General features: G+C 39.1%; 2 protein-coding genes across 3 annotated transcripts; one reads left to right on the top strand and one right to left on the bottom strand.

Moving 5' to 3' along the window:
* Window positions 1–3,324: 3,324 nt before the first annotated feature.
* Window positions 3,325–11,243, top strand: LOC113148619 (glutathione hydrolase 1 proenzyme-like). Of its 2 annotated transcripts, none has more exons than XM_026340375.1 (13): window positions 3,325–3,459; window positions 5,003–5,208; window positions 5,333–5,463; window positions 5,581–5,670; window positions 5,906–6,098; window positions 6,196–6,356; window positions 6,499–6,648; window positions 8,207–8,343; window positions 8,558–8,745; window positions 8,833–8,960; window positions 9,293–9,405; window positions 9,533–9,646; window positions 10,587–11,243. In XM_026340375.1, the coding sequence occupies exons 2-13, from the start codon at window positions 5,042–5,044 to the stop codon at window positions 10,731–10,733; spliced, it is 1,719 nt and encodes a 572-aa protein (XP_026196160.1). In that variant the 5' UTR covers window positions 3,325–3,459; window positions 5,003–5,041; the 3' UTR covers window positions 10,734–11,243. The 2 variants fall into 2 exon arrangements, with proteins under 2 accessions (XP_026196160.1, XP_026196159.1); XM_026340374.1 differs by having other exon boundaries at window positions 3,447–3,574.
* Window positions 11,244–12,910: 1,667 nt separating this feature from the next.
* On the bottom strand, window positions 12,911–19,482 carry LOC113148642 (glutathione hydrolase 5 proenzyme-like). Its single transcript, XM_026340400.1, has 12 exons — window positions 19,103–19,482; window positions 17,202–17,329; window positions 17,004–17,099; window positions 16,727–16,922; window positions 16,079–16,239; window positions 15,808–15,954; window positions 15,251–15,381; window positions 14,928–15,109; window positions 14,715–14,806; window positions 14,489–14,598; window positions 14,289–14,399; window positions 12,911–14,067 (listed from the first exon to the last, which is right to left on the bottom strand). The coding sequence occupies exons 1-12, from the start codon at window positions 19,273–19,275 to the stop codon at window positions 13,921–13,923; spliced, it is 1,674 nt and encodes a 557-aa protein (XP_026196185.1). The 5' UTR covers window positions 19,276–19,482; the 3' UTR covers window positions 12,911–13,920.
* Window positions 19,483–20,575: the final 1,093 nt, after the last annotated feature.

Genomic DNA, 20,575 nt, shown 5'->3' on the forward strand with positions numbered 1-20,575 from the left:
TGGCTGTAGGATGTGGAGACTGCAGATGCTGAGTGACAACACTAAACTTTCTTGGCTGGAGTTGCAAAATAGGCTCTAATTTATCCAAGTACATCCATCTGCTATGCAGACTGCATGGACTAAACATCTGGGTGCCCATTAAGTCAGAAATGGAATGGATCAGGCTCAGACAGGTGGGCTGCCAGACAGATTGAATCAAATACTGATGATAGACTATTCTTGACTTTTCTTTCTTTGTAAATCCATCAAATTAAATTTTTGGGCTATATCATCTTCAACAAGTGACATTTTGAAACTATCAACCGTTGTACAATCATTAGATCAACTTGTGGCCATAGACACCATACATTTGGGTCAACCTCTCCAAAAATATTACAAACACACAAACTGATTACAGTCATTACAAAAAATACAAGAAAAATATTTATTAACCACAAGTGTACCATACATGGAACCATCACTTGATTGTCACATGTACCACAAACTACAACCATTGTTTTCTGCTTATGTTTCAAATGTTCCTTTAGTAGAACAAAAGTTACATTAGGAAATCACAGGAAAGAATACATAAAAGGGGGGCATCATAGTTTACATTTTATATTATTCTCCAACACTTTTCTCATATGCAACTTGTATAAATAATTTACCAATAAATAATTAATTAATACATATTTACCCTCAAAATGTCACCCCGCTGAAAGCAGGAGAAGACGTTTGTTAATAAACATTTGGAACCTGGGAGAAGAGTTTTAATGTTGATGGACTTGCTTAAAGACAGACTTTAAAAACCACATCTCCTAATAGTCATGTCTTGTACTTTCATTTATGAAAACAAAACAAAAAAGCTGTCAGAATTTGCTTCGGGCAAAGGAATACTAATATCAGGGAGCTGAAGCGAAACAATTCACACAGAAAAGTGACGTACTTTCATTTCTCCTTTATTCAGATTTTAAACGTATGATGACATTATGTAGCATGATAACCAAATAAAAACAAATAAATTGATCAAAGGCGTCCCCAACATGCTGCTACTAAAGTCTAATGACTCTCATTGCTGCTGCTTGTCATTTTTAGGGTTGACAATATCCCAGATTGTCTAACTTCTTTATTTTTCTTGACAATTCTTAACAAATCTATCAACAAAGTTTACACATTTATTTTCTGTCTTTTTTGGTTGTACTGAACATGAGCCTGGTTGCATATGATTTCTGCCATGACAGCATAATTTTGGTGGATGGCAGCAGACAGGAGCTGCAATTCTGGAGCCTGTGAAGCAGCTATAAACTATTGTCAGAGGAAGGTTTTATATGTATAGTTTAAGTAGGGTTACTAGATAAAACTACTGCTACTACAAGTGAGGTGATGTGTTTCTGGAAAAGCTGCCTGTGATTGCTGAATTACTGCAACTGTCATTCAGTATTTATATAGCCATAGGAATTGATTACCTATCATACACCTCATAGTAATTACTCAGACATTGTGTTTATGTTTCGTTATTCTGCCCGTCTGTTCTTGACTTGATAACAGTCCAAACTTTGGACCTTACTATGTAGTGGTTGTAGTTGACTTTGTAGTAGTTTAAAGAAACTCTCTGAGCTGTCACTGTGTAGTCTGCACCTAACATTTGATCTCACCTCCTGTCTCCTACAGATGCACGAACATTTGGATGTTCAGGTGCAGGAAGCGTCAGGACCGGCAGCTGGAAGCACGCTTCAGGAGGACATTTACTGCATGATTGAGAAGGAATGTTTTATGATCTCTCGACTTTTTCTATAGCTGCTCCCCCTTATCATGCTTCTCAATGTGTGAGGGACACCAGTGTCATTCTGTGGCTTTTGAGTTTACAGCCATTTAAATTCATGCTGAATCATGAGCCTAGAGCACGGATTACAGCGGCTGACTTTGTCTCCTTCTGTTCATGATGAACGTTTGAGGTGAGACGATGCTCCTATGTTTTCTCAGTCAAAATATCTTGGTCTTTCTACTCATCTTTTTCCAGCATAGCAGCTGATTGTTGATTTTCATATTCATCTTATATGGATAAGTAACTGTGTTACAGGAGAAGATGATAAATAAGACAAAGGTGCTTGGTCAGTGGTATAGGCAGATGCTCTGAACGCAACTAAATGAATTCACTGAAGTTTGCATCTTCTCACTTGAATGGACATGTTGACAAATAGAAAAAGGTCTTTTCAATAAAACCTGCTCCAAAATGAGACTCTGGTGATGATTCATCTTTCAGCACAATGATAACAGGAATCACACAGCGAAGAGAAGACTGGAATGGCTTCAGGACAGGTTTGTGACTGACCTTCAGTGGCCTAGCCAAGGGCCAGCCTTAAATCCCAGAGAACATCTGTGGAGAGATGTGAAGATGACAATTCACAGACACTTCTCATTCAATCTCACGGAGCTGGAGAGGATCTGTCAGGAGAGGATAAAGGTGTGCTGAGGCTTAACCAAAGGGGCTTTGAAACAGAGCTGAGTTAAAGACCTGGATATTCAACAAAAAACATGTTTCACTTTGTCTTTAGGGTTTACTGAGTGTAGGTAAATGGGAAATAAAAGAAATGATGATCCATTTAAAATTAAATACAAAGTGTGCTAGAGGTAAATGGGTCTGAATACTTTCTGACGCCACTCTGAGCTACAGCTGTCAAAACACAAACATTAACTGTTGGTGTTATCACAGCTGGAGCTAAACGTCCAATACAGAAACTACTAACAACTAAATGTCCCAGTATTTTTGTCATCTGCAAGGTAAAATTGCTCAATAATACACACAATGTCCAATTTGTTCATTAAAAAACACTCTGAACCTGACAAATATATAATCTAAACCTAAAAGTTTAAGAATTAGAGGCTCAATTCTAAGGAGGACTTGAGATCGCTGGCCTGGGGTCAGATTTGAGGACGTGATCTGTCGTTCTTGTCCATGGCCTTGGTCTCGCTGTGTATTTAACCGACCTCTCTTATCCAGTTCGGCACCCCATCGCATTGTTCCCCTGCAGTTCTTCTTCCAGATAAGGCAGATGTGATCTTCTTGCAGCCCTGAAAGTCTTCATTTTTCCTGGTGAGCAGCAGCAGTCATGCAAAAACCAGTAATACTGCTAAAGATGTAACATAGTTGATCATATTTTAGTGTTGACTACCTACACTGGAGTCATATGTCATCTATTTGAAATGCACCACCAGCAAACTGAAGCTACTGCTAGTTAATCTTTATCACAGATAAGTTGAAGCGTCGCTGCAGATAAATAACCAGTCATCCTGTGGTTGACGTTTCCTCTCACATTCAGGCGCATGCAGTTGCCACATGGTATTTAAGACTGTTCTGTGAAGCTTGGATACAGATGACTAACTCGAGTGATAATCTGAGCGCCATCTCAACTTGTTTCTTCTGCGTCTGCATTTTTCTTCACCCCATCGGTAACACAAGAGAGGGGGTTTTATGGTGAGGTGGGTTAAAGTTTAATGATTCAGTGACAGTTACTTGTAAACCTATCAACTGCCTCATATCATGGCCAAAGCACACAGTGAGCAGGCTGTTGTTTCGGCCCCAGGAGAAATCAAGGTAAGTGTAATTTGTTTTAATCCTTCAGTTGGTACAACAAAATAAAAGGATCAGGACTCCAGTGTCTCCATATCCTGGGCACACAAATATTTCTGCAGTAATTGCTGAAGTAACTTTGTACTGTGAGGCAAGTGACAACTTTGTATACACTATGAGGGTTTGTGTACTTCGATGTTCAACAGTAGCTCTTGTGCAGTGAAACTCACTTCGCTTGGCTGCTACATAATTTGGCTTTAGTCCTTTGACAGGCTAAAGAATCTGCATGACTGCAGGCTTTAAAGATTTGAGCAACTGAAAAGCGAAATTGTTCAGGCTTGTTCTTTTTTATTTGTCTTTTTGCCTGCAGAAAACACATCCAGGAGGATACACTTAGTCTGCTTACTGCCTCCAAGTCAGATTATCTCACATAGACAAAACATTATGCGTGACGTATTAAGTATTTTTTATTCTTCTGTTCAATCGGCCTTTATTTGAACGTTCAGGCAAGGACATTTAGAAAATTAACTCAGTGTAATATTTGACATGATGTAGCCGGGAGCCTTATGTGCTAGCAAGCACTTAACAACACAATGTCTGTAGTACAGTAGTTTTTCCAGTTAAATGTGATTCACAGTGTGGTTTTACAGATGTCAGAGATGGAGGAGGCTCATTTTCAGCTTGGGAAATGATTAATGTAAAGCCGGGGATGGGATTATATTTTTCTCTCCACAAAGCCTGAATATGTTGGTAAATTTTTGCCACCTACACAAGACTGTGACTGAATTTATTAGATATGTTGATCATGGCTACATTACTTGAAATAGTACTGGTTAATGTCTGGTTGGTGTGATGTTAATTAGACAACTTAGAATACTTTATGTATAGTAGACCAACGTCCTAGACATGTTTATATATTCCTGCATTACCTCCTTGTAATTGGATTTGTATTACTTCAACAGTAAAGACTGATAACTCATAAAAAGTGTTAACTTGATCTAAGCTCTATTTCTGACTGGCTGAGCGTTTGTGTGAAGGTCTGCAGACTACATCTTCTAGCAGTTTCGAAGTCAAAGACCATGTATTCACTGTCTGAACTGTGGAATTATTTACTGTTTACAATCCACGCAACACATTCTTTATTTTCCTTAAAATGTCAACTAAACAAACAGTCTGGGGGTTAGAGTTGGTGTGGATTAGCGCTGTAGCAGCAGCAGCTGATAACTCTGAGCTTCTGCTCTTATTCTCATGTGGTCACAACTTTACTATATTGACTGTGTCTTTAATATTGTTGCATGATTACATGTTTGTGTTTTTGTGTTTGAACAGTTTTTATTTTATTTCATTTAGGTATTACCATTTTCATGAGGCTTGCGTTTATTGTGATCTTGTGTGTCATACCATTCTTTTCCATATGATCAAAGATACAAATGACATGTTTTCTCTTAACAGGAATTAAATTAATTATTTATTGCTCCTGAAGCTACAAAAATGGTGAAGAAAACAATCATTGTGTCACTGGCGTTGCTGCTGCTGGCATCTGTTGCCACTTTTGTGGGTGTCTTCTTCGGTGTGAAGAGAAATAAACCCACAAGTGAACATGTATACTTGAAGGGAGCTGTAGCAGCAGATGCTGGGCCATGTTCAGAGGTTGGCAGGTAAGAGTTTATTTCCACTAATAGAGATAATGTGCTGGACACGTATAGATGTATAGATAATATATGTATATATAAGAAACCATATTAAATACACGCAGAAGGTTCACACACAATTTTGCCCCAGAGACATATTGATGAAAGGGGGGTCTGCAGTGGATGCCTCTATAGCTGCTTTACTGTGCGTTGGACTCATGAATGCTCACAGTATGGGAATTGGAGGAGGACTTTTCCTCACCATCTACAATGCAAAAAATGGTACACCTTCAAATACCCCACTTATCACAACCTCTCCTGTTGTTCATGACAAAACAAATTTTACCTTATGACCATGTGGATCCTAAATGCATCTCCTAATTTGTGACTTATACACAGGCAAAGTTGAGACAATTAATGCCAGAGAGACGGCACCACGCTACGCAACAGAAAACATGTTTGGGAACAACACAGAATTATCTCGAACAGGTAATGTTTAACCAGCATTATCAGATATGGGAACGAGCCAAGGAAGGTGTAATTAACAATATTATGATTGAAAATGACCTTGAGATAATGACACTTAAAGATTAATATATTCTCAAATTACTATACCAAACTCAAAACAACAAAAACACATTTTGTGTTTAAGTTATAAAAGTAACATCTGAATAACTTCTGCACAGTAATGTGTGTCTGTTTCCTTGAACTTGGTGGTTGGCAGGAGGGTTGTCTATTGCTGTACCAGGGGAGATTCGTGGCTATGAGATGGCACACAGGCGACATGGGAAACTGCCTTGGAAAGACTTGTTTCAGCCAAGCATTGAGCTTGCAGAAAGAGGTTTTCCTTTAGGCAGAGCCCTTGCCACTGCTTTGTCTCAAAAAAAGGAAATCATCATCAATAACCAAACTCTGTGGTGAGAGACTTAAATCTAAAGTCAGTGTCTGGTTATTTGAAATTAACTTAAAGCTGTGTTCATCGGCATCTGCAAGTGAACTTTTCCTCTCCTTCAGTGAAGTGTTTTGTGGGGCGAATGGTGACGTCTTAAAAGAAAATGAAACCATTAGATTTCTGAAGCTTGCAGAAACCTATAGGAAAATAGCAGAAGTGGGTCCTGGTGAATTGTACGAGGGACAACTGGCTCAGGACCTTGTGGCAGATATTCAAGCAGCAGGTAGTATTTCTTTTAATAATCTAATAAAGCTCATAAATATAATTTTTCTCTGCACATCCATTTTCCATGTTGAGGAGGATTTGTATTTGCAGATGTGCCCAAATGTGCATTCACAGTGTTCTGTGTTTCAATCCGTGTTTAGGTGGTATCATCACAATGGAGGATCTGAAGGATTATGTGCCAGTCTTGGATGAGAACCCTTTAAGGGTGAATGTGGGGGAGTACACCATGGTTGTTCCCAATGCCCCCGCTAGCGGCCCTGTGCTCTCGCTGATATTAAACATCTTGAATGGTAAGCCTTGATGCTTTGTCCAAAAACACACCGAGTGGGAGAGAATGTGCTTTAATGTGAGCTGCCTTCACTTTGCCAGTCACTCTCACAGAAAAGGACTCCAGCACAGTAAATCTACTCTTAAAATAAAAAAAGCTTTGTTGGCCTAATGTTACGTAAGAACAGCTCGAACGTGTCTGAAAAAGACAGACCTACATTTATCCAGCAGATGACTGCAACAGATATCATTTACAACCCCAAATATTAGAGTGTTGTGTAAAATGTACTACAAAACAGAACACAGTTATTTCCATCATAATTTTAGACTCCAATGTGATGGAAAATTGAACAAAGACAACATATCACATCTTTAAACTGAGATACTGAGTTTAACTGAGTTTATGACACTCTGTAAGCATAAAGAACCCACTTGCAAGACTTATTTTTCCATCCTTCTTGTTATAGGATTTCAGCTGATCTACCCTCAGAAATGTTTCTCAGTTTCAACATTTAAAATACCATCTTTGTACTATTTTCAAATAATCTATAGATTTATTCACTAATCACAGTACATGACATCCTGACTTTTTTGGAAGTGGCCCAGTGTTAAACAAAGACCTAACAGGTGCGAAGAAGCTCATACGAATCTCTTCTGTTATGGTACCTATTGTATTTTGCTTTTTATAGGAAGAGTGTTTTTGATTCCTGATGCCATCACTGATAGATGATGCCACCCCAGAGCAATAAGCTACAAGAACAACATCAAGTTTAAAATGAAGTTTTCTCACTTTAGAGAGTGAAGTTAAAAGCATGGAGGGAACAATTCTGTAACCCCCAACAGAAAGCCTTTTGTTTGATTGAAGTAATTAAACATCATTTCTGTTGGAGTCCTCACCCGAGAGATCACCAAAGTTCACGACCATGTTGGTAATGAAATCATTGCTGCCTTGGTCTGTCATCATCTCGGCACATAATAATACATCTGGTCTTTGTACACCATTAGCTGTCTGATTACACTTTCTTCTGTGTTGCCTGCTCCCAAACAGTCTTTTTTGAAGACACCGTCTCTCAGCTCTTCAGTTACAGTACCCTTCAGCACAGTGACAGTATCTCCCTCTAAGGAGCAGATGAGAAACTTCCTTCGAAAGTAATTAATCTCCCCAAACCTTTCCTTTCCTCTGACCGACCACCCACTCACAGCGCCCCACTGCCTCACACTAACACTAATCTCACCAATTTACCTTTAATTGGACACAGTTCAGTGGTGGAGGCTTGACGCAAACGTTCGAGTGACAGCCCAAAACTTTCATCCTGGTGATTTACCGTGACTCCTGCCTCATTCTGACAGCTGAAACCCATCAAACCAAAAACTCTCCTGTTTCCTCAGGCTTTCCTCCACTTTCCCTCTGAGGCTGTCAGCTCAGGCTAATACCCGTGGTCTGGTCACAGCAGCCTTTAGACTAAATAAAACACTAGAATAAACTGGGTCAAGTCAATTTCAGCTGTTTCCTTTCCTGCCTGAACAGACGTTACTGCTGTGAATGAATTAAGTTGCTGATTACTGTTGTATTCTCTGCAGGGTACAACTTTAGCTCAGATAGCATGGCAACCACTGAGAAAAAGATCCTAACCTACCATCGCATCATAGAGGCCTTTCGTTTTGCTTATGCAAAGAGGACCTTACTTGGAGATATGGACTTTCTCAACATCACAGATGTAAGGTCATGGCTTAAAACACAGAACAGTTTTGTGGAAAATCTTTATTTCAAATTTAAAGGTGGTGGCAGTGTGCTACCACAGGTGAAACAGATATTCCCACATCTAGTAACAAGAACAAACTGCACCTAAGAACTATCAAACGTTGTTAAATGGATCATTTTTTCTAAAATCTAATGTTCCAATAGTGTGTACAATGATTTCTCTCCCAAAGCTCATCCACAATATGACTTCGAGGTCCTATGCCAACGGCCTCCGTGAAAAGATCACAGATGAAACCACACATCACATGAACTATTACGAGCCAGAGTTTTACCTACCTGAAAACCACGGGACCTCACACCTTTCTGTAGTAGCAGAAGATGGAAGTGCCGTGGCAGCCACTAGCACCATCAACCAATAGTATGACTGCATGATTAGGTGCAATAAATACCATTACTTCCATTATGTATGTGCCCTTAAGTCTTACTGGTTATTGTTTACTTGCAGCTTGGGCTCCAAAGTCATGTCAAATTCAACAGGGATACTTCTAAATGATGAGATGGACGATTTCAGCTCCCCGTTTGTCACAAACGGCTTCGGCGTGCCACCGTCACCAAACAACTTCATCAGACCAGGTTTAAGATCAACACACACATAAACACACACATGAGCTCAAAAACAGTAAGATACTGGCTTTTCAGTAGTACACTGACTAAAAGTCACTCAGGGGTCGGCCAGTCCTTCACATGACCTTGATTTTTATATTACGATCTTTGTGCTTTAAGAGTAAAAATATATACAAGTCATGCCCTTTGTATTTTTTCAGACTTTAAAACCTGGTATTCTTGATATAACACTAAACCTCTGCATTTGTCTTCCCATCATACAGCTACTTAAATTGATATGATTCAAAATACGTACATGTTTATTCTTTTTAACTTACATCCCCATTAAATTCTGTTAAAAGGGAAAAGGCCAATGTCGTCTATGTGTCCAGCCATCTTCCTTGACAAAAACAACAAAGTTAAGATGGTGGTCGGTGCCTCAGGGGGAACAAAAATCACTACGTCTATTGCTCTGGTAATTCTCAGTCAGAACATGTAAATTAATGAAGTGTGCTGTTCCTACTGTAAGTGTTGTAAGAACATAGCACTTAGCTTTACTTACTGTTTAATTATTATTGTTTCAAATGTTTGCTGTTTTGCAGGTGATTCTGAATACACTTTTCTTCGACTACGATCTGCAAAAAGCTGTGTTGGATCCAAGGCTCCACAACCAGCTGAGTCCCAACTTGACTGTAGCAGAGCCTGGCTTTGACAAAGTGAGCGTCACCAACGGCAAACAATACTGACATGTATGAGTAATAGCAGGATGTTGCGGTGTGTAGGGAGACAATCCTTCAACCAAAGACCCGCCGAAAAAACACTCTCTACAGCTAAGTCAAGCCCGCCACCGGGGCACTGTTCATTATATTTACCTTTCAGAGATGTGTATAATGTAGAAGAAAAATATCATAAATCAGTAGTATTGAGCTAGCAATCATATTTGTGGCTTAGCTTATATATAAATATTTTATAGTTGGCATGTGACCATATGATAAAATGCTGAGTGACTTTTTTTATTGTGCTTTAAAACTGTATAGGCAAAGATAAAGATAAAGAAAAAGATAAAGTAAATATAAAGATAAAGATAAAGATAAAGATAAAGATAAAGTAAATATAAAGATAAAGATAAAGATAAAGATAAAGATAAAGATAAAGATAAAGATAAAGATAAAGATAAAGAAAAAGGTAAAGGTAAAGATAAAGATAAAGATAAAGATTTAATTCCAGTTCAATAGATAGATGGTGTAATTGTATAACATAGGGCACATTTTTGACTCCAAAGCACCATAATTAAAATTATGTAAGTCCCTGTGGCACTTTAGGAAAATCTTATTTTAATATGTTTATATGTTTATGCTACTGCTAAACTTCACTTCATTATGCCGAGGGGCATTTCTGGTTATTTAGTCTAGCTTCACTTGTATAAATGGGTGGACAAAATAAAATTACACTACAATTCAGCAGCACTCCAAACTACACCCTATTTAACAAGTTTTTCATTTTTTATCTGGGTATTCAATTTCAATTTTATTTTTAATTTGGCTTTTGTATTGTGTTTTTAGCTTGGTTAACTTCATTAACTGCCAGCTGTGTTTGTCATTTTTATATACTGTGCATGCCACCAGTCTGTGTCTTCATATATTTTCCCGTTTACAGAACATCCTAGATGGTTTGGCGTTGAAGAACCACGAGACAGAGCTTCTCACATCAACAGGAGCTGTGGTGCAGGCAGTGGTTTCTCATGATGACGGACTCCATGCTCAGTCAGATCCTCGCAAGTGGGCGTACGCCGCAGGGTACTGAGGTCATAAACACGCCTCTTATTATGCAAAGGCACTGTGTGGACCTTGATTCCAGTGGTATGAGATTTCAGTGTCTTTATAAAGAGCCAGAAACCATCACTACTTGTTCATTTTGTTAAGATAGAAAATTGTGTTAAGTTAAAAATTAAAAGAGGCACCTGTAATTACTGAAATATTTTGTTTCACTGAAACAACACTGTATCTACCACGTCGGTTATACATTTGTAAAATGTTCTATTTGTGAAGCACTTTTGTAAATTATTAGCTGTGTCTAGCTGTTTCCTGTTAGTATTAAAGATAAATGGCATCTACTACAGCTAACCTTTAGTAAAGGAAAATATCGACTGCAGAAATAGAAGAGAACCCAAATATAAATGTTCAGTAATTTAAAATGTTAACATACATGACTAAACTGTATATGAGGTGAAAGCAAACAGGAGAGACAGATCAGGCTGGAGCTGCTGTTAAAATAAAAGACTGTAACCCCTCAGGGACAAACAGTCCTACAGCACTTATGACTTGCAGTAATTTCCCACAACCCAAAGTGCAAAGGCCTCTAATGGCCTATAATGACCTCATAACAACATTACAGCTGTTGCTGCTCTCTATCACCACTGGCATTCAGGGCTCATCTTTTCTCACCAGGAATGCAAATGTCTTACATTACATAATCACTAAAACATATAAATGTGGAACATTATGATGCCTTTATCACATTTTTAGCCATAAGTGAAACGGTGTTACAATACACAATGACACTCCCTACACACTACACAGTACATTTATTTTAAAGTCAATGAATGACTGTCTCTGTGTGATGGTAGTATTTATTTAGTCATTTCCTGTATTCACGTTTTTAATGCTTCTATCAGAGTTAGCTAATGGTTAACAAGAGTCCAGTCATGCTATCAGCTCAGTGAGATGTTAATTAAGTGCAGTTAGAATAAATGCTGACAATATTTTAGGAATGCCTTGATGGCATTTGTTTAAACATAAGTCTGGACAGACATGCCAACAAACGTGACTAGTTGGCAGAAGCACATAATCTTACTGGCTTATTTTAAAGTTACCTTTACTGGACAAATATGTAATTTGTGGGAGATGTTGTGTGACTGACAGGTTTGTAATACAATGATAGTAGCTTGTGTAGCTGGAGTGACAGGAAATGTGGGGAGAGAGGTGGATCACATGCAGCACACGTCCACAGGCAGGTTTGAACTGGGCACATTAATATTCCTTGGTATGTTTCTCAGCCTCCTGGTCTACCAGGACACAGAATAATATTAAAAAATCTTCAGCTGTGTTACCTGCTGTGGTTACATTTATTCTTGATTAGATGGAGAGAAAAAAACACTTGTATGGAAATTTCCCTTTAAGGCCCAATTAAGGACAATCTCACTTCTACATAATAACACAGTAAACTTGAGAGTTATGCAACTCCGACAGGCCAAGTTACTCTCCCTTTAGGCATAAAAAGAATTCTCTAGTCTCTGTGTATATCAGATAACTCTACTTACTGCCTTGGGTTATATTATGACAATTTCAAATAATGATGCACACATGCAAAATCCAAGTATAACAACATTAAATAACTGCTGCTGAGATACTCTGCTTCATCAAGGGACTTTGTGACTGAAAGGGTACTAACACTGTAAGTCAGAGTCATTACAGGATCCTTCTACTTTGACTGGAAAGATATTATCCACCATCCTTAAAATGATGCTTATTTTAAATGGCTGCTTTTTTAATAGAAAAAGAGGGTAACACCATGACACTGAAGCTATGAAGTCACAACTTATCCACATTAACTCATTTGTCATACAACAAAGGCGGCAGTGCTTCACACAGACTAAAATTTGCATGTTCTCATAACTCTCATCCAGTGCCTCAAAGGAAAACTGAGAAGAATCCACTTAAGAAATCATTACTAATTCATAAGTGTCTCTGCTGAAATGTATCTCATTACTGTGTCCTTTGTCTTTGTGCAAGTGCTGCTCTGAAAAAAGGCCAACAGGAAAGCACGAAGGAGATCAGTGCTTATCATAATATGTTAACAACAAGGATAAAATGTTTAAAGAATCAATGTGTAATGAAAAGCACATTGTACGGCAGGTGGACGGCCGATGCTAAAGGTCTTTTGTTGAGAAGTACAACATGACTGATGAAGATGTGAGAGACTGGTTTGTTTTATTGTGACAACACACATTTACAGTTAACAATGATAAAAAAAATATGTGAGTACAAAACACTTTCATATACAAAAATACAAAATGACAAGCTACTGGTTTAGAAAAACACTTAAGTTCTTGAAATAATTGGTTCACTGTAAATAGCCTACTTTATGGTTTATTCCAAAATAAACTCTATAGCTTGGAAAAAGATCAAAATATCCTATAAAATGTTTATGGTCACAGCAAAGGTTCACTTGTCAGCTGACAACAACAAATTTCAGCTCATACAGTATGTCAGTCAGGATGTCACAGTCAGAGGGTAAGGTGGCTCATCTACAGAAAACAATACTTACGACTCAACAAAACATTTATTGATATCTACAGGCGTTACTCAGCGAGACAGGTTTGCTTTTAAGTCTCACCACCACACAAATTCACACTTTGCCAGGAGAGTGTGAGCCTACAGTCCCTAAAATCCAGAGCTCAGCAGTAAGAATAGCACCCTGATGATGTGCTTTGCTTTGCGTCATTTAAGCGTCACAGTATAATGTACAGTTTGTGTGGCCATAGATGTCACCTGTCCATATGGTGATGAAGACTTTGAGAGGCAGTCAAACAGCTATTGAATGGACACTAAGTTACAGTTATTTTGTCTTTGTTCCAAAGACCATGATCCACATTACTTAAACTATTAACACATAACAGAAGACGAACTTTGTGATTCAGCTTCGAAGTACTTGAATTGTGCCTAAAATCAGATGAGTGAAAAGGCAAAATAAGGCAAAAAAAAAGTGTTCTTGCTAAGTGTATGAGCATGTACACTGCTGTCGTTTTCTCTCGTAGATGTGGAAAGAAATTGGCAAAATAATAAGAACAGGAACTAAGTTACAATAAACTACGGTTATCCTTTAAATGCAGAAGTTTCTTGATTGGTTATGTTGCGCTTCAGTTCCACATAGCTCAGATTTTGGTCCAGTACATTCCTTGTTCAGTGTTGAACTCTCTTGTTCTGTGTGGTTAATATCCAGCTGATATTCCCATCTTCCTTCTGTCTGATGCAGCCACAATGCAGCCATTCTCCTTTTCCACAGCATTGACTACATTGAAGAAGTATTTCCAGTCTCCAACTTTGTGTCCAAGAGCTTTGAGTCCATCTATCACAGCCTGAGAGCACACAATACACATTAATACCACTTATCCTTCCCACTTCAGATTTCTAAACTGATTACATGTAACTTAAATCTGATTTTGGAGGATTATTCCCTGGTAATCTCTAACAGAATCCATTAAGATAAATAGAAATGCTATTCGTTAGGAAGATGGTCACAGTCTAGTGAATTGGGACGCCGTTAATGGAAAGTGAGGATGAAAGACGAGTACTTCACCTTGTCAAAACCAGGCTCAAAATTCACATTGTTCTTGGAATCGACAAAGATTATGGGAGCAGCAATGGCATCACTCAGGCTCATCCCCAGCCACAGGCGATTTATTAAAGACTATAAGAATAAAAGAGAATCGTGGAAGCAAACAAACAAGAGTCTAGCAAAGCATACAGTAAATGCAAACAGTGAGTTATTTGGCTTACCAAGGCCACCCCTGAGGTAATCATGCTTCCCCCAGAGCCACCGATCACAAGGATTCCTCCAGAGTTTGACTCCACCACTAATGGAGTCATTGAGGATGGAGGCTGTTCACCTTTAACAACAAACAAGCTTTACATTAAACAGAAACCAGGCTAAGTACTGCTCTAAGTAATGTCTTTAATGCAATTGGCTTGGGTTGAAAGGCTATGTTTATGTCTGTGACCTTACCTGCGATCACGCTGTCCACTCTACCACAAAAATCAGTCAGCTCATTGTTAAGGATGATGCCTGTTTGTGGAGAGAAAATTGCTCCTCCAAATCTACAGAAGGAAACAAAACGCAGCAGACTAAAGGGATGAATGGAATAATACAGGATCATTTCCTATAATGTAATAAGAAGCAGCAGTAGATACATAAATCTTCAAGAAGCTTTCTGCTCACAATTCGTTTATAGTGCTTGTAGCAGAGACAGCCAGCCCATCTTCATCCAGGACCGACACATGTGTCGTCCCAAAGTGATCAGTGAAAAGGTTCCTACTGTAGTAGGAGATGTCCTGAGCACGGTGTGAAATAACCTCCCTGGTGCGATTAATGAAGGAGGGATCAATCAAGTGAACTGCACTCTGAAAGAAGAATATCATGACGAACCAGTGCAACAAATGTCTTACGATTACGATGATTAGTGCAGATGCAGTTATTATATTGACCTGTTAAACACATTACCCTGACTTCATGGTACCAAGAGAAAAAAGAAAAAAGCGAACCTTCTCTCCATTAAAGGCCGGATCTCTAATGTTTTTTTTCTGTGCATTAGCAAATTTAGCTGCCTCCACGAAATGATGGTACATCTGGATCTTGTGGTCACCCTCCAGGGAGTTTGGAGTCAAGGAGAATCCTGAAGAAAAAGAGAACAACAACATCTGTTACTTTTTTCTACAGTTTTTATTTCTTGTTGTAACTCGCGGTACCGCATTACGTGTTTCCAGGGCTAGACTACCAGTTACTTCACATTGGAACTATCTGAACTATGAGAAATGTACCCTATGGGACAAAACTGGTTAAACTGCTTGGTAAATAAAATGATTTAACAAAAAAGGTTTATTAATACTTAAATTACAATCTTAAGTACTTAAACTGTCTTCAACTTCAACACCTGGAACACTTCTCTAAACAATGGGCCTTGTTTTCACTTGTCAGGTTGCAAAGTCTCGTTTACATTGCTCACATGAGTCAGTCTCTCCAAGTTTCCCTTTTCTAATGCCCAAGTGTCTATTTCATTCAGTTACTATAACAAATCAGTTATCAGATCGGTATATTAAACCTTTCATGAGCTTGACAATGAAGGCAAGCAGGGGGCCCCCAGAAGGTGGTGGAGGGATGTGCATTTGAGCGTTTCCTATAGGGACTGTCCAGGCATCCTGGACCTGCACCCGGAATGACTTCAGATCCTCCATTGTCAACACCCCACCTAAATGGAACAAGTATAGACTGTGTACAGAATAGCAGCATCCAGAATAATAATAATCTTGTTTTAGCCATGCACATGTTTCTTTTTCCATTTATTCAAGTGTGCACCCTGAGCTTGCACCAACCTGCAGCTTTTATGTCTTGGACCAAGTCTTGTCCTATCTTGCCAGTGTAGAAAGCATCTGCCCCGTCCTTTGCAACAGTTTCCAAAGTTTCTGCAAGTTTGGGGAACTTGAGGATATCTCCTTTGCCCAGAACAATGTTTCTCTTGTTGCAAAAAACTTTGCTAGAAAAAAAAGCACAACAGTGTAAAAGAACATATTAGAACATGTCACGGCAAAGCAGAATACAGTGAAGAGAGACAATTAAATGCTCATTATTGTTTGGGACATGTAACAAATCAAATGAAAATTCTTAGATGTTCTTTTGCATTTTGTCCTATGAAATTATAATATATTCATTAAGCCAAAATGCTTCCAAATAAATGTGTCAACCAGGCAGATGCATTATGTAATGTCAGAGTCAACCCAGGATTATGACATGAGTTAGATTGATAGAGTGATTTATAGGACAGCTCTTTGCTCTGCAGTGACACACAGATGAGAAAAAGGCTCCAGCAGAGTCCAAACCATTATAGTTAATCAGTGCTGTCAAACGTCTCTTGTCAGTGTGGTCACATGCAGATATTCTTGAAGTGACATTTCTGTGAACCACAATTGTTTTGGATGCTTTGAAAAGCTTTCAGTCGCTATGCACTAAGTGAGAAACCTTACCAAAGAGACGAGCTCTCCACATGGCTCTTCACAATGTTGGAACTGAGGAGTTTTCCTAGAAAGTGTGGCATAGGGATACCATCCCTGGCCAGTTTGATAGTTGGCTCAAACAGCTTGGACCAAGGCAGCTTCCCGTACTGTTTGTGAACTGCCTCGTAGCCCCTCAGCTCCCCAGGAACGCCGATCCACTGACTACCTATAGTGTACATTTGGGATATAGTGTATATATCTGACTTGACCAACTGCATGTTTAGAAGGTGTTAGCTAGTAAACATACCTGTGGAAAGCCTGAATGTTGTGGGACAGTCATTTAACAGGTTGGGTTTGACCGACTTGGGGACAGTCTCTCTGAAGTTGTAGACTTTAACATTTCCTGGGAGCAGATCAAGAATTTGAGTGCCTGGTCTAGTCACCCTTATCCTCATTTATCAAGACACAGAACTGAATTTACATTAAAAAAAATAGGAAGACCCACCTGTTTTATTTCTTATAGTGAAGATAGACCCTCCTCCTATCCCCATACTCTGAGGATTGATCACGGATGTGCACAGAAGAGCTGCAATGGCGCCATCTACTGCCGACCCCCCCTGCTGGAGCATGTTCCTGTAAAACATTTTCCACAGACTTACAGGAAATGTGTGAACTCACAGTCAGTCATTAGCTCAGTGAGTACTCAGCCCACATGTTTGCAACCACAAACACACACACAAAAAACTAATTTTAACAGAACATCACTGTTGAGTTCAGGGCTGAGTGTTTCAGGGTGTCAGAGTATTTGAGTGGTGCCAAGAAGCAAGTTTAAACCATGTGCTGATGTTTGAGTTCAACTTCAGGCAACATACCAGGATCTGGCTGACTTGCTGCTTTCAGTTTTTAGATAAAAAATGAACCGTGTTTCTGTAGAAATTACATCACAGTCGTTTGTCTCAATTAGTCTAATCCAACTGAATTACACTACACAATAGAGCTTGAAGGCTGAAAGCATCTTGGAAAAGACCTGAATGGGCCTTTTAACTGAGAGGCTGCCACAGGAACAGACAGGCTCACTGAGCGACAAGAGAAGGCAGTGTTGAAAGTTTTTTTGGCTCCCTCAGGTCCTCCTAATCTGAAGAGAAATTCTCAGGACTGTTCTTGCACAGTGGATGTCACGTAGATGTGATAAAATTGAGTTTTGACAAGCAAATTCAAATACAAGGTGAATGAACACTTAACATATTAAAAACCTTGCAGCTGATTAAGGATGTGTTATACTTCCCTCCTCTCTACGCCACTATTGTATAGAAACCACAGTGAAGATAAGGGTGTAATTATCTCTTTTCTGAATACACAGCCATAAGCTTATCTTCACATAGTGAGACACAACAACAGTGTGTCACAGCCCCATGTTAAAGATGGAAGTTGGGAGTTATTACAAAAGACAATGTAACTAACAGTGACTCAACAATTTCAACACATTTGCGTAAACTATACATATGTTTAATTTAGACAATTGTTCAAGAAAAGTCCAAATTTTCTTCAAAGTTAGATGCTGTTGTGTAACAAAGATAATTGTATGTAAGTCTCACTATTCACAGCATCATTAACACTTTACTGTATCACTCATCAATAGAAGGAACAGACATGGTCATCACCTCTAGTTTAAGCATTAAAAAGTCAAAGGGTATCTTTATCTCAGGAGCATGTTTCCTGTTGCCCTGGTGGATCTCCTCATTCCTGCGACTTAACAAACAGTCATTGTCTGTCAATGGGAAATCCTGACAAATCTGGCGGATCTAGAGACAGAGACTTCATGCAACTGAAAACAAAAGTCGGAAGAGCTACACCTACATTCCACCTAAACACACCACCTTTTTCTACTATTAGAGTTACTAGGGTGTCTGATTGATGCATTCTACATATTGTCGTCCACCTCTGAGTAAATACGGGCATCAGAGAGCACATCAGACAAGGAGCCAAGTTTCTTTACCCCTCATTAGGAAGATTGACAGCAGTTTTGTTCTTGTTAGACTAACATCCACCTGGATGGTTGAAGAAGCAGCATGAGTTGATGGGGGTAAATGGCCAGTCTGCACACAGTCCTGTGGGTATTATTCCTATTCCTCAAACACAGCCTATCAAATCTCTTAAACTGCTTATCCCATGGCTCAGCTTTTTAAGTCAGCCACAGGAGCAGCGAGTACAGCCAAATGGGACAAATGACAAATGGGAAAGTCTGTTTAGTGGCACCCACAAACTTCATTAACTTCTAATTCCAAGCACATTCACGTTTTGCGTCAGGTTAGAGACGCAGCATGCAGGATGAGCCAACACTGACACGTCTAATAAATAATAAAGTATAATAAATGCTAATGAATCATCTAATAAAGCGTGACTTACTTGCCAATCTCGGAGCAAAGTTGCGAGTCTGCAGAAACAGCCGCATGCTTGAAGGTGCCGCCGGAGCAGCCGCTTTCCAAAAAGGAGACGATGCACAGATAGACAAGAGCTGCAGCGCACACGAAGCCTGCCAGGGTGAAGCAGCACAGTAACCAGGGCTTATACTTAGCCATTTAGCCTTTTGATGGGGAAACTTTGTGTGAACGGGAATCGTTGCTGCTGCCTTTCAGTGCGCACACACACGCTGAATGAGCGCTCCCTAACCCGAAACTTGGGTTTAGCCCTCCTCTCTCAGTGCTTTAAAGGGAAAGCTGGAGGAGGATTAAACGACTGGACTGTGGGACTGCACTCACCGTACGTACATGCGTGTCTGTAACCTCCACTGTCACTCCTTGAGCATAAAAAAACCAAGGGAAATAACTGTGACCTCACTGGTCCATGGTTTATGTGACTTCATGTCTGTGAGGCAGAAAATGAGTTTCACAATTTCCACAGACAAAGACTGTTTGTATCCTCTCTTTCAGGAAGTGTGGAGCACCACTTCTGTTATTATTTTTTTTTTTTTGAGCAATATTAACCCTTATCCCTTTAGTTGGTGAGCCTGTACCTCGACATCAATAAGTGTCAAACATTTATATTGTACAGTGTTATTTATGCCCACGTTGTTATTAGACCATTAAACATTTCCTGCTGCTCCAGCATCTGACCCAGAGTACAGAGAAAAACTGCCTGCTCCCTGTCACACTGTGTTTGAAGTGACCTCTGTGTCAATGACACAGCGGAGACAGGAAAAGACTCCTGTCCTTCCTGAGGTCCCACAGATGCTGAAATCCTCCAAGCAGCTAGTTACCACATTCAAATCTTTAGGATTGCCTAATCCTAAAGATATACTCTACTTTGACAGTGTCAACTCTACTGTGGTGTCTTATTGTTAAACAACAGTAATAATTAATCATACTTCCTGTGATTATAATTAATAGTAAATTATAATTATAATTAAATGACCACACCACATTTCTTTACAAATGTCATAATAATAACAATAATAATTCATATTTAGAATTCATCAAAATCACTTGAGGGCCAACATAAATAGTTGTTTGACAGCACAGAAGTATTTGGAGCACAAGTAAATTGATATAGCAAATTGATGGCAAAAACAAACAAACAAACAAACACATAACAATGGCAGGAAAAACCTTTTGAAATATTGTGGTTTTCTGCATTCATTTGTCATAAAACATGATCATTTCAAAAGGTTCACATACCTCTTGTTGCCACAATCCTGCTGCTGCTGTCATGAAAAGTCTTTATGAATACAATTTGAGCGATATAGAGTGTAATGAAAACATTTCTCCAAATAGACGTCCAGTCTACCCTTAACCTGTGTTAAGTAACTTCATTCATTTACTAAATTGACCAAGTACAGCAACAAACCCCAAACTGAACCTCACACATTTGAGTGTCAGTCAT

This window comes from Anabas testudineus, chromosome 22, assembly GCF_900324465.2.
Source record: "Anabas testudineus chromosome 22, fAnaTes1.2, whole genome shotgun sequence".
NCBI classification, from domain to species: Eukaryota; Metazoa; Chordata; class Actinopteri; order Anabantiformes; family Anabantidae; genus Anabas; species Anabas testudineus.